The sequence below is a fragment of the Taurulus bubalis genome (genome assembly GCF_910589615.1).
Source record: "Taurulus bubalis genome assembly, chromosome: 14".
NCBI lineage: Eukaryota > Metazoa > Chordata > Actinopteri > Perciformes > Cottidae > Taurulus > Taurulus bubalis.
Genome location: NC_136602.1, coordinates 24,789,271 through 24,803,248, shown reverse-complemented (window position 1 = coordinate 24,803,248; position 13,978 = coordinate 24,789,271). Strand labels below are relative to the sequence as shown.

General features: G+C 44.6%; 2 protein-coding genes across 2 annotated transcripts in view; both read right to left on the bottom strand.

The window, feature by feature from the left end:
• ltbp1 (latent transforming growth factor beta binding protein 1) overlaps window positions 1-2,814 on the bottom strand; it is a gene marked incomplete at its 5' end in the record, with an annotated part of 104,751 nt that extends 101,937 nt beyond the window's left edge. The window contains 2 exons of the mRNA XM_079229823.1: window positions 1,926-2,319; window positions 2,541-2,814. Coding sequence (XP_079085949.1) covers window positions 1,926-2,319; window positions 2,541-2,814 — 668 coding nt within the window. The remainder of the gene's footprint in view (window positions 1-1,925; window positions 2,320-2,540) is intronic.
• Window positions 2,815-10,358: 7,544 nt separating this feature from the next.
• Window positions 10,359-13,978, bottom strand: part of ttc27 (tetratricopeptide repeat domain 27) — a gene marked incomplete at its 5' end in the record, with an annotated part of 47,516 nt that continues 43,896 nt past the window's right edge. The window contains 4 exons of the mRNA XM_079229822.1: window positions 10,359-10,644; window positions 11,355-11,455; window positions 11,878-11,989; window positions 12,124-12,321. Coding sequence (XP_079085948.1) covers window positions 10,519-10,644; window positions 11,355-11,455; window positions 11,878-11,989; window positions 12,124-12,321 — 537 coding nt within the window. The 3' untranslated portion in view covers window positions 10,359-10,518. The remainder of the gene's footprint in view (window positions 10,645-11,354; window positions 11,456-11,877; window positions 11,990-12,123; window positions 12,322-13,978) is intronic.

Genomic DNA, 13,978 nt, shown 5'->3' with positions numbered 1-13,978 from the left:
CCTCCCCCCCCTCTGGAGCAGCCTGTTTCAGCTTCTCCCCTCTGGTGCTGCTGCAGAACAGCAAAACAACCCGACACCAGAATAGATTCTTCTCACACGCCATCACTTGGCACAAAGCGTGAGAAACAATCTGCCAGCAGGAACCCTGCAACTGCAAAACATCCAAGAAGCGCACAGCGGGATAGATATCTAGTTATATAGATATTTATAAATCTATATATCTATATATCTCTCTCTATATATAGAGAGAGATATAGATAGATGTACGCACATACCATTCTTTTTACATACACACAATAGTCCTGTCTATCCCTTCATTTCATTTGTTGAGCTTTCTTCTTCTTCTTTGTTCTTAGCTCTTAAGTCCTTTTCTGTGCAGTCAAAATCATTGCATGTGTGCACAAACTTCCTCAACAAAGCTGCTTCTGATTCTGATTTGAGAAATTGTTTATATGTTAGGGGCTGGAGGGGAGTCCATGTGAGGAAAAAGTTATAAACGATGGCCTCAAAAACTGTATCTTGAGGCCATGGTTTCTTCAACACTGATGACTTCCCGAAAATGCTCTTACCTTATGAATATGAAATATTGAATTTGATGTTTCCCCGCTCACTGGCATGTGCAATGCACACTTCTGTCACAGCTCCCCTGTACAGTCAGCCTCAAGCCCAACGTGAACACTTGTCATAACGTTAAAGATGATTTAGGGCCTTTTTAGGGAAATGTATTTTCTGAGGATGAGAGAGGACCAGTCATTTTTTAATAGGTAGGTGATGGTTTTCCTTCATTTTAAAGGCTCTGCAAACCCACTCAGGTTATTTTGCAGGTGGTGATTGTTTAAACTGAAAGATGAATAAAATAAATTGGTTAATTGGGCTTTGTAAATCACAGAACTGTACAAGGAAAAATCAGCCTCATTTCAAGACCAGATGATAATTTCTGACTGGATATCCGTGTAAATACAATCACCAGCTTTGTTGCTAAGAACACAGTTTGAGTCTGAAGCGTATCTCTGATGAGAGCAGCATTAGCAGCATTAGCAGCATTAGCAGCTGTTTTAGTGCAGCGCCACCTTAAACAGAGTTCTGGAGAAGCCTTTTAGAGACGTGCAGGGCCTTTACAACAGATAACCAGTTGCTCTGTATGCCGATCAGCCGTGTGGCCGTTTCCATTCCTACTGGTATGAACACACTACATGTAGATCACCATGCTGGTTCACAGCTTCAAACACATTCTGCGTTGGGCCTGAGATGAGCGCTGATTCACTGAAACAAGGTTGACTTTGAGTATGGATAATGACATTACAGTACACTGAGGCAGTATCACCAGCATGCATTCAGTCCAACACACAGTGCATTGAGCAGGTCACACGTTTAACCAGCCAGTGAGTGGGCCGACACACACAAAGCCTACTGTCACTGCCATTAGTCGCTGCAGGCAGCACCGATCACATGGGCATGTGTGTGAAGGCTGTATTAGTGTAATAGTGCCTTCAGCCAGACTAATGTCTGTTTGTGTGTTTTATTCAGTCATTACAATACAATGAGTAAAGCCACGGTGGAATATAATATAAAATAATAACAGAAAGACTGAAAAGGTAGAAGCAGAATGCTCATATATTCCTATCCTGCATTATTATCAATTAAATCAGAGAATGGATTCGATATAAAGAAATAAAGAAAAATATAAATACATGCATTTCATTCTCACTTGTAACCCTCGAAAATTGGTTTATGAATAATCCTTTTGACCATTATATTCATGTTAGCGTTGTTCCATAACTGAGCTCCTACAATATAAACACATCTTCTACTAAAGCGCGGGTTACTTTTAAAACACTTTCCCCAGAGTGTGCTGCTTGTTTGGTGATGACATCACAGGAAGTCATTAAGTTCCCCGCATTCCTCCCTCCTGACACTGTTCTTACCCAGACGGCCTGATGAGCGGCTGCTGCTGGCCGCGCGCCGGCCCGCTGTGCCGGGCGGCCGGCTGCTGCTGGCCGAGCTGCGGGGCTGCCGCCGCTTGGTTCCCCATCCTGCGGGTCCGGACCTGGCCGGGGAAGTCCGCGGTGAGCTCCACGTTGTAGGCGTGCGGCCGGCCCGCCGCGCCGTGCCGCGTGGAGATGGAGCTGACGCGCACCGCGCCGCGCGCCCCGGCCGCGCGCTCCGGGCCGGGCTGCAGCACGAACAGCCTCCTGAAGCCGGCCTGCTGCTGCTGCTGCGCGGACACCGGGGAGAGGACGAAGCCGAGGCAAAACAAGAGGCCCCATCTTATCGCAGCCATATCCACACCGAACGTGAAGTCAAAGCAAAAATAAAAAACTTTTGAGAAAAAAAAGGTCCAGGTTACTTTCGGCTCCGTGGAACACTTCTTTCACTTCTTACACGCAAAGGAGACGACCGTATTCCTGAGCATGTCCCTGAAGGCAACGCTGCTCCAACCCGGGGTGTTAAAACACTAAATAAGCTAACGCTACTTCAGGGGAAAACCGCTGTTTTCACCTGGAAACGTGTGAGAAAGAGATGAATAATGTAATGTACACGTCCCTCGGTGTGAGCGTGAACGCCGCTCCGCTTTCTGTCTTCCTCCACGGAGGAACTGCTGCGGCTTCCCTGTGAGCAGACTGGACCTGGTCCGCAGGAACAGCTCGAGAACTCCAGGAAAGTTTCTCCGTTGGAGGTGAGCAGCCAGCAGCCAGCCTCCAGACGTGACGTAGCGGGGTTCTGGGGCCCAAGGGTGTCAGGGGACTCGAACCAAAGCCCGCCCACACACAGGCTGCCGAGGACCCACCCGACACACTCCTTCTGCAGGCACATGTCTGTAAGTTGATCCGGACTTCCAGAAGAGATGTCAACTAAAAGCACATTATTATTATTTTAGCACTTTAGTAGCACTTTAAGAATCAATAACTTCTTTTCAATCACTTCTTAAAACCCATTTTTATAGAATTGCTTTTAAGTGATGTCGTGCTTTTATGATCTTTTATGCAGTTCTTTTGTTCCCCTGCTTTTGTTTGTATATTTTTATTTGTTTGTTTGTTTGTTTGTTTTCTTTTTGGTTATTAATGTGGTTTTGTTGTATTCATTGCCTTTATAGTCCTTTTTGTTTACCTATATTTAAGTTATGACTATGCTTTGCTTCTCTGTAGAGCACTTTGATTACTTTGTTTTTAAGGTGCTATATAAATAAAGTTATTATTATTTATTATGACTTACTTATAGCACTTTGTAGTTTGGTTTTCTTGATGAAATTGTACTTTCTTGATTCTTGTTGTTCTGAGTTTGTCCTCAATGCATTGTGAGTCTCTTTGTATAAAAGCGTCAGCTAAACGTAAAGTAAAATGTAAAGTCAGATGAGTACAGGTTTAGCTCACGCGTCCCTCAGCAGGCCTCTCCTCTAAGGAAGCAGCACATGTTTACTGATGCTATCTGCCTCCTATCACCCCTCACATCAACACATTATACACTATCTTGTGTTCTCATTACCATAACATCATTAATGTGTGCTTCTATTCTAGTCCAAGATAACAGTTCAAGTCGTTTAGTTTGTTCGTTGAATCCGTTCACGTTCAGTAAATTATGCTCTTGTTTCCATCAGCACCGGGCGCCGGTCTACTTAGTTTAAGAAATGCTTCCAAAAATCTGTGTCAGTGTCATTCCTCCCATTAGGCTGCATGCTGCATGTTGCATGCTGCATGTTGCATGTTGCATGCAACAAGCAGCATGCAACACGCAGCATGCAACATGCTGCATGCAACACGCTGCATGTTGCATGCTGCACGCTGCATGTTGCATGCTGCATGCTGCATGTTGCATGTTGCATGCTGCCCATAATAACTTCATGTATGAATGGAGGACGATGACGGCCATGTCTGTGTACCTGTGAGAGTGATAAGCGTTGTCTGTATTGGCAGGAGACAGCGTGCGTGGGCTTGTGATTAACTGTAAACTCATATCAAATATTAATGAGAATACTTTATTGCCTTCAAACAATCTCTATGAAGAAAGCAGTCAAGTTTGTTCAACAACACATATTCTACTGAAACAAAGGCTGCAATGTGGAATCTATTGTTATTAATTAGATTCTGCTTGTAAAAACATTACGAAAATGAATTGACCATCATTTTATAATCCTGAGACATGATGTTTATATAGTACACATGAACTCATCATCATTGGAGCTCTTATGTCTGCGTCGGCCTGCTGCTGCTCAGCAGACAGTAGAGCGTCTGATGCCGCAGTGACGGCCATCAGATGAACTGCTGAGCTCTCTAGCTCATCATGTTGTCATTTTGCCTTTATGTACGTTCACTTTCTGTTTTACAACCTAATTACATCTCTGCATATATATATATATATATATATATATCTATATATATATATATATATAGATATATATATATATATATATACACATATATACACTGTTAGAACTGATAGCACTGTTAGCACTGATTACACTGTTAGCACTAATAGCACTGTTAGCACTGATAGCACTGATAATACTGTTAGCACTGATAACACTGATAGCACTGATTACACTGTTAGCACTGATTACACTGTTAGCACTGTTAGCACTGATAACACTGTTAGCACTGTTAGCCCTGATAACACTGTTAGCACTGATAGCACTGTTAGAACTGATAACACTGATAGGACTGTTAGCACTGTTAGCCACCAACACAGCCATCGCCGCGTTAAGAACCATTAGAGGCAATAGAAATGCTCCCGATCATTTATATAGCACCTTTAAATACAATATTATGCAATGCAATATTAATACACTGTTCATAATAGGTGTATTTATTCTGTCTGTCTATATATACTTCAGTATTGTAGATTTTTACTGTTTTTTCCATTTATTATGTATATTACTTGTTTTGATTTGTACTGTCTCTTGTGTGCACTTTACCCTGTTTGCAAATATCTCCACAGCAGAAATAATAAAGGAATATCTAATATAATCTTATCTAATCTAAAGACAAATTCCCGGGACCATATGCACAATTTTGTCTGAAGTATGGTGAGGAGCATCTTCCTTGTAACCCTTTTATAAAACATGTAATGCACATCAAATGGTGCACACATGGGGGTTGTGCATACACATTGTTAATACATGTGATCCCCGTGAGTTTTAATAAATAACAGTTGCTTAGCACCTCATACTTCCTCTATAACCAAAATGTAAACCTTTTGACAAATATCTGCATCCTGGCCTTCTTGCTGTTGCCCCGCCCACGAGCCACCAAGTCCCCGCTTGTGGGTAAACAATGAATTGATTCAGCATGAGCTCTATTTCACGACCCGTGTTGCTTTCTTTCATCTATTTAATGGGATCAATGAAGTAATAAGTGTCCTCATTTTGGATACGTGAGAAACTTTCATACGTCTAACCAAACAACCTCAGAATATGATGGAGCGCGTGCTTTTGTTGTTTTTGTGTTGCGTGCCTGAGAGACAGATCTGGGCTGTGGAAGCTGCTGCTGCGTTTGGGCCCATGACATGTGATGCTGAGCAGAACCAGGACACAGATTGGGAAAGAGGGTGGAGGCTGGGAGGCCTTTGCCAAACGTGTGGGGAAAGACATGGCAGAGCTGTGAGGAGGGCTTCAGCCACGATGATCACAGATGATGCAATGCTCTAAAACCCGGGCAGAGAGTTCATTCATTCAGTCATCCGGGACCTGAGTCATCGGCACAGAGGCGGCTTCCATCCAGGAAAACAGGTTTGAAACAGGTGTAGGAAGGGTCTCTTATGGGAGGAGATAAAGGTGTATTTATGTGATGGAACCATTGTGTTGTTGGTTCTTTAGTCAATTATTGTCTGTGTGAATGAGTCCCATAACCAGTCACCAATGTGACCTGGAAGTCATCATAAAGAGCTGAAGGCATATCTGGCTGCAGAGCCCAAGGTTCAACTCCTGGTTGGGTCTGTGGTGACAGGGTGAGGGTTGGTGTGGACCTCTAGTCCTCCAAATTAGACAACAATGCATGTCATTTATAATTATAATTGACAGAAGAACAACACATAGAAGCTTGTTCTGATATTGGCACCTATTGGCAGGACGCCATCATTTGCCAGAGCCTTTCAAAACCTATATTAATGTTGTACAAAACATAGTTATCTTTTGCAGCTTAGGTTAAAGGCACCACACCAATTTGGTGAGGGCTGGTGAAAGATCATTGTTAACATACCGGTAACCACTTCGTTAAGGTCTTCTTCTCACGGTGGACGTTGTGCCTCTATGTCATGATGTTGGTTCTAAAACTCACTCAAAGTTAATGCACAATGTTTTCCTCATGTTGAGTTTTTAAAGTGAAGATGTCGGCCATTTTATCCGCCCAGAGAATTGTTTTATTGCTGCGTTTTTATTCCTTATGATGCAAATGTAACAAATGCCCTCCATGAATGCACCACTGTTTGTCTTCTGTTTGTCATGTTTTTATTATGTTGAAATGGCCGACAACTGCTTTTCATTGAGCATCCCTGTGTTGCATAATGACAATAAATGACCCTTGAATCCTTTACAACCTCCAAAGACAGCTCATTGACCCCCGGGGTAGAGAGGCAGACAAGTTCACTGCTGGAACTAATTCTATTCACTATATTTATGCTTCCTTCGGCAACATTATCAGAAAACACTTTCATTGTTATGCAGATGATACCCAATTATATCTATTGATCAAGATAGTCACTCTAGATGGCAGTGGTCTGCCTCCAGCATCACGGGACAGAATCTCTAAGTTATCTTTGATCAAGATGCAGTATGTCCTCCCACAACTACGGCATTAACACAAATTCTAAGGACGTTTCGTTTTCACCAACTAAAATCAGGCTCATCCAGTCTCAAAACGATGCCGAAAACCTCGTCCATGCATTTGTAACTTTTTGGCTGGATTATTGCAGTTCCTTATCCTGTTAACTTCAGTGTTGAGTGTGATGACGTATGCGGTGACGTTCGAAGCCTCGCGAGCCGGCCGGACCACGTGACTGATTCAGAAAATGGTTCATGGGTTTGCCGTGCGATTTGAAATATAAGGGGCAGCGAAACTCGATTGGATTTCCCCCTTCCTCTCTGTACCCAGCTTCATGTGTGCCTGTGAAAGGGTATTTTATAAAGCAGGCGAAATAGTCTCAAAAAGCCCAGCACTGTGGAAAAGTTCTTATTTTTACTTTAACAAAATTGGACACATCAACATGGACTAGCGGAGCTGAGCAGCACCCACCCTTAGCTTTGCTAAGCTAGTATTTAGTGTCATAACTCATAACTCAGATGGTGGGCAGCGTCAGCGTTGTATAACAAGATGAGATCGGATCATTTGTGGCAGACAGATTTCTATTAAACGTATTGCATGATTAAAGCGGCTATAATCAATACTTTATGATATCAGTATAATAAATGCCCATGTTGAAACAATGTGATGGTGTGAAAGAGGTGCTCGTTCAATGCCACTGCATTCAGCGTCATATTCAGTCATATTCAGTCATATTCAGCGTCATATTCAGCCACAGCAAGCAGAGCGAGTTCTTTTTCTCAGGAGTCGTTGGAGACCAGAAACAGTGAAGAGAGACAGAAGATTGGACTTCCATCCACCAGGGACCAGAAACACTGTACATGCATTTGAATTGTTCCAGAACTGCTGGATGAGTAAATAAATAAGCAAATCTTTTCTAACAAGTTCACCATATTAACTCCAGAACTGATTATAGTGTTCAGATTTGCTTCCGGTACCCAAAAGTGGCAAAAAATTAATAAATCATAACATTTACTGTAAAGGTCAGGTTACAAGCCGCTACTACCTTCTGTCAGTGTCCCCGTTAGCTCCCCGCTGTAGCTAGCTAGCGCTGCTGCTAGCTAGCTAGTAGGAGCGGCTTGTAACCCGACTTTTACGGTAATAAATAATCTGGCTCATTCCACCTCAATACCATTTCACTATTACTAGGAAAAGAGGAAACAATGATATTTAGCAATGATTGTACATGTAGGGGTTCATTTAGGAGTATCAATACATCTTATTAAGTACTTTTGACATGTCTGGCATCAAAGTTAGAAGGAATTGAAATCGTGTAAAAACATTAACAAAGTCCTCAAAGGGGTTTCTTCACTCTGTTAATAGGCCTGATGTGAAGGCTTCATCAACAAGTGTCCCACAGTCTGACTCAGAGGCAGAGCGGCTCGTTCTTCAACCAAAGGATCGGTGGTTCGATCCCCGGCTCCGCTCGTCCATCTCGATGTCCCTGCTGTGAGGGATTGGGTATGAATGTTAGATCGTACCGATGGACAGGTAGCTCCTCCCATCAGTGTGTGAAGGGGTGAATGATGTCATGTAGTAAGAGATTTGAGCGGTCAGAAGACTAGAAGAGACATACAAATAGAGTTTATTTACAAGATGTAGAACTAATCTATATGGAAAATGATTCTGATCTAGTTTTAATCGTCAAACAAGCCTGACATGAGAATCTGTTAGAACTAAAATGGCGTCTCTCCTGAGTTACTGCATGTGACGTCCATGAGGAACAGAACTGTGTTCTGAGTCTGGGGAAGACGAGCTTCCATCAGCGCTCTCCTCTTGAAGACAGCCAACCACTCCTGTAGGGTTCATCTAGAAACAGCATTCAGTCACCGCTTCTGACCCGGTGATCTAGTGTGCTGATGAATGAATGATACAGGGCCTGAAATGGTTATTATTCTGGGTTCTGGACATGTGGATTAAACGTCCCCAACCTGAGAGTTACTTCATGAAGCCGCTCTGCAGATATCTGACCAATGAGAACACTCACCAGCCCTTAAGTACTGCTGCCTCTCCAGCATGCAGCACCTGTGCAGGGTTACAACACTACACATTGCTGCAGCATCCCAGTCCCTCTCCATAACCATGTCATCCAGCAGCAGCGGCTTCCGTTAACGCATTATGCATCCTATCTGAAACAAGTCCTTTCCATTCTTATCAGTCTGCTTTCCCTTCACAGCAGAGGCTCTGTGATAAAACGGCCCAGGCAAAATAAAACACCAGCTCCATTGAAGTAAAAAAACAATACAAGAGATAAAAACCCTGAACGTCAAGGTCACTTCCTGCTGGTGAGGAAGACTGTGGGATCCGGCAGCAGGATGAGCTGCCCTCTGACCCTCTGACTGTAGGGCTCTCTGGTCTTTAATAGCCGCGTACACAAAGTGAAGTTGGTGCAGAGTATAAACTCCTAGATGGAGCGGCCAAACAGGCGACCTCGTCGACAGGAGGTTGTGGGTTCGATGCCAAAGCCGTGTTTTCATCCCGTTGTTCAGCATTGTGTTGCAGTTCAGGGTTCATGTGCATCGAGCCAGAGCTCCAGAAGGTCAACAGACCCCTGACGAAAGTTACAGAAGCAGAAGCGGCTTCTTAAACAAAGCATGTGACATACACCCCTTCATCTGGATCCTTTTCTTCATGCGTTCACATTCCATTTCTTTGTCTTTTGGATCGTCTTCACTGACAAACATCTGTCCGTCTCAGGAGAGGGATCCTCCTCAGCGCAGCTTCCTGAGGGTTTTCCTTTTCCTTTTAACCATTCAAGTCAAAAGACAGGTTGTTGTCATGTGTTTATACATATTGTAAAACCCCTTGAAGAAAGTGTGTGATATTGGTCTGTTTAAATATACATGTATGACTTGAGAATATGCTACTGTTTCCATGAGTCAGTGTTCCGATCTTTTAACCATTACCTATTATTATTATTACCTATTTACCTGGACTCATAAAGCAGATCAGAAAACAGTCAAAGATTCGTCATATGCTGTAAAGAATGTGCTGACAAATGATGTCATCATGCTGATAACTTCTCAAGTACACACACACACACACACACACACACACACACACACACACACACACACACACACACACGCTAACTCTGGAAGATATCCCCTTTATTTGACTCACTGCTTTAGATGAGCTGCTTTTGGAAGCCACTTTAGAGAAGATGATTATGCTTCCGTTTCAATAAGCATATGTTCACCTGACTACTATGGTTTTAAGACGCTTTAAAGAATCATTAACATCTGTTTCACTGTCCACTTCCTCACTTCCCACTAAGTCATTGTACGGAGTCACCTCGGCTACACGTCTACGTCTCTGCAGCAAGCTGAGTATTAAACCACGGCAGGGAGCGAAAACTACATTTTCAGCTGCTGGTAAGCGACTTCATAATAGTGCACACAATAAATAGCATTCATGACAACACAACTTGTAAAACATAACTCAGAGGGAGCCGATACGCCTCAGATTGAGCAAAGGCAGCACTTTTTCTCCTGGAAGAAAATGGAACTGAAACATTTCCAGCAGAAAAACACAAACGCACACATTCACAATTTTAAATGTTTTACTATTTGATGCCTTACAGTCTTTATGCATATACAGGTATAAAAACATCTCAATTACAAAACGAGACCGTTGGCTTTCCATAATTGAATCTACTGTTCCCAGTCGTCGCATGTAAAACCCATTGGGACACACGGCTGCGTGTCTGATGACATCACCGATGACATCACTGCGGCTGCTCCCGCAGCGTCCCGCTCAGCTCCTGCAGCGCCGCGACGAGCTGCTCCAGAGCGGCCACCCCGTCCTGCAGCTCGCCGGGCAGCCGACCCGTCGCCACGTCGGTGTGCATTTGCTGGAACAAAGGAACGCAGAAGATGAAGTGATGATGTCACGCATGTGTCATCATGGCTAATATTGGACTGATTAACAGTGATTGGTTTGATGCTGTTGCCATTCACTCATTCTGAGTGGACTGAAGAGGCTGATGTTGATAATCCCTCAGTTATTCTTTAAAGCACATCAATATTTAACCACCTTATCGAGGACGTCTGGCAGTGAGAGAGCTGCAACTCCTCCGGTCAAGCAGAGAAACTCTATTATCTATATTATTATTATAGCCAGAGAGACAGGATCAATGTACTGATATCTGCTACCCTCAGCTTCGTCAGAGGAGATTTATTACACAAGTTGTCATGGCACTCAGCGATACATATAGTTCCCTTTTGAATGTAATGATACGAGTAATGCGTCAAAGCAATGGAGCCATCATTGACTGATTCTGACGCTTCTTTGATTTCCTAAAAACTAAGAGCTGCCTGCTGTCATGGCTCCATAGCTGGCATCATACGTTCTGCTATTCTCTGTTAGTGTAGACTGATGAAGTCCCATCTGTCCTCAACATTTTACAGTTTGTGGTCGACATTTCCTTCATGACGCAAGAAAACAGCAATAAAAGGCAGAGACGTCTCGTTGCCATGCGCTGGACCATCAGCCATGAGAAGTGTGTGTGTGTGTGTGTGTGTGTGTGTGTGTGTGTGTGTGTGTGTGTGTGTGTGTGTGTACCTTAGCTTTGGTGGTCAGACTCCTGAGGCTGAGGCGGGTGCTGGAGAGCATCTGAAGAGCTTCTGCTGGATTACTTTTATTCTTACTGCAGCTGATGGCCACTGAGGAGCAGAGAGGAGGAGTCAGAGCGGCTCCAGCTGGCTGGAGGTTCAGTGCATGAAAACATTACGGGAGAAGCGCTCATCTCGTCGCCGCTCATGAGCAGCGCCCTCATGACACAGTAGCGCCCCCTAGCAATGCTACAGCTCTCGCTAACATGGGAGGACATGGAGTTGTACCCAGCATGCCGTTTGCCTAAAGCATAGTCCAGTATTCAGAGAGTCCCTGTGGTAAGAACAGACATTACTGCTTTAAATGTCAGCTCGTCAAATCTGCGTCAGTACAGACGTCTGTCAGCAATACGAGGCAGGAAGCAGGAAGCAGGACTTCCTGTTTAGAGGACCTTTAGGATCTGGTTTCCTCTCCCTGTCAGACTCCTGAAATCAAACAGCCGTTTCTGTTTCTCCACCTGGACGGCGCTCACCTTCGCCCATGTTGGCGGCTCGTTTGATGACCTCCTGGAAGAGACCAGGCTCCTTCTCCCATCCACCAGCCTGGACCTGGCAGCGGTGGGCCTTACACAGGAACTGTAGCGCCTGAAGAACCACAACACCAGCGTCTTATCAGGTCACAGAGGTCAAACAGTCGAGTCCCGCTTGTGTATTATTGCTTGGCTGACTCCATCACAAGCAGCATGTAAAAAACGCATTAACGGTCTTTTCTAACGGACCTTCTGGTCGTCCTCTGCGTCGCCGCTGTGGCCGTCTCCGTACAGCAGAGCGTACTGCGTCCAGACCTCCCAGTCGCTGCTGTGGCGGGCGCTGATCCGGCCCAGCAGCTCCTTCAGGTTGGACCGCAGAGCTTCTGCCGGCACGCCCTGCCGGTCCGTCAGCTGCTCCACCACCGCTCTCACCAGGATCTGGAGGACCTTCCAGGGGCAACAACGGGGACACGGGCGTCAACCTCAGGTTTGAGATCAGAGATAAATCACAAGTCAAGAAGATTCAACGTGGTTTGAGTCTTCAAACACTTTCACTCGTGATGCCTCGTGTGCCTCCGCAGGTTCTCTCTTCACATGCTGCCGTGTTCAGGACTCTTCTGGCGTCAGCAGAGCGTTATGACCCGTGGGATGTGACCCTTTCCGGTCATAACCTCTGCTTTACGCCCAGACCTAACAGACCGGCACGTACTGCTGTGAACAATCAGAAAAGAACGCTTCGTTCTTCTGATTCATGGCTTTTCTTCTCACTAACTCCCTCTCCGATTCACTCTCTAGCTCGCTCGACCACCGCTACTCCCTCTCTCTCCCTCGCCTGCTGGGCTGGAGAGGAGGTGAGATTACAAATCTCATTTATAGCACATATAAAATGCATTACAACGACAATGTGACAGACGATAAAATGACCTAATTGCTCAGTCCTCCGTCCTGCTTTGGAAGAAACTATTATTATTATAGATTAATAGACAAAATACAATCCACTCGTATCAGATGAGAAGTAGCAACAGAAGAGTTGTGACCAACAAGGAAAACATGCAGGACGTATAAAAAGCAAGTGCTGCTGAATTCCAGTATCAATGTTCTTGGTTCACCGCCTGGTTTCTCCTCAAGCTCGACGCAGACATGAGCAGGAAACGGTGTAAAGAGGTGGCTGCTGTAATGCTAACGCTAGGTGAGCAGTATCTCAGTGAAACGGTGGTAAAGAGGTGGCTGCTGTAATGCTAACGCTAGGTGAGCAGTATCTCAGTGAAACAGTGGTAAAGAGGTGGCTGCTGTAATGCTAACGCTAGGTGAGCAGTATCTCAGTGGTAAAGAGGTGGCTGCAGTAATGCTAACGCTAGGTGAGCAGTACCTCAGTGGTAAAGAGGTGGCTGCAGTAATGCTAACGCTAGGTGAGCAGATCTCAGTGAAACAGTGGTAAAGAGGTGGCTGCTGTAATGCTAACGCTAGGTGAGCAGTACCTCAGTGGTAAAGAGGTGGCTGCTGTAATGCTAACGCTAGGTGAGCAGTACCTCAGTGGTCAAGAGGTGGCTGCAGTAATGCTAACGCTAGGTGAGTACCTCAGTGAAACAGTGGTAAAGTGGTGGCTGCAGTAATGCTAACGCTAGGTGAGTACCTCAATGAAGCAGTGGTCAAGAGGTGGCTGCAGTAATGCTAACGCTAGGTGAGTACCTCAGTGAAACAGTGGTAAAGAGGTGGCTGCTGTTTATGTGCAAAGACCAACACACATGGGAAGTTAGATCCATAAATAGAACTGTGTGTGATGCCCGGTGCTGTCCATCCCATGAGGGTGAATGGATGACTTATTCAGATTCATGCTGGATCCAGTTAAAGTGGGAAATTATGTGGGGAAGTAATAATCTGTTGAGAAAAAGAAAGACAAATGACAGACTACAGGTTTCTATGAAGCTCATTTTGAAGTTTACTTTTAGATGGAACAATAGAAAGGAGGAAAAACAAACTTGTGTATAGTGGCTGTGTGTGTGTGTGTGTGTGTGTGTGTGCGCGAGAGAGCGAAAGAGCACGTGAGAGAGAATGTGTGTGTGCGAGTGAGTGTATGTGTCTGAGTGAGTCTCTGTGCGTGAGA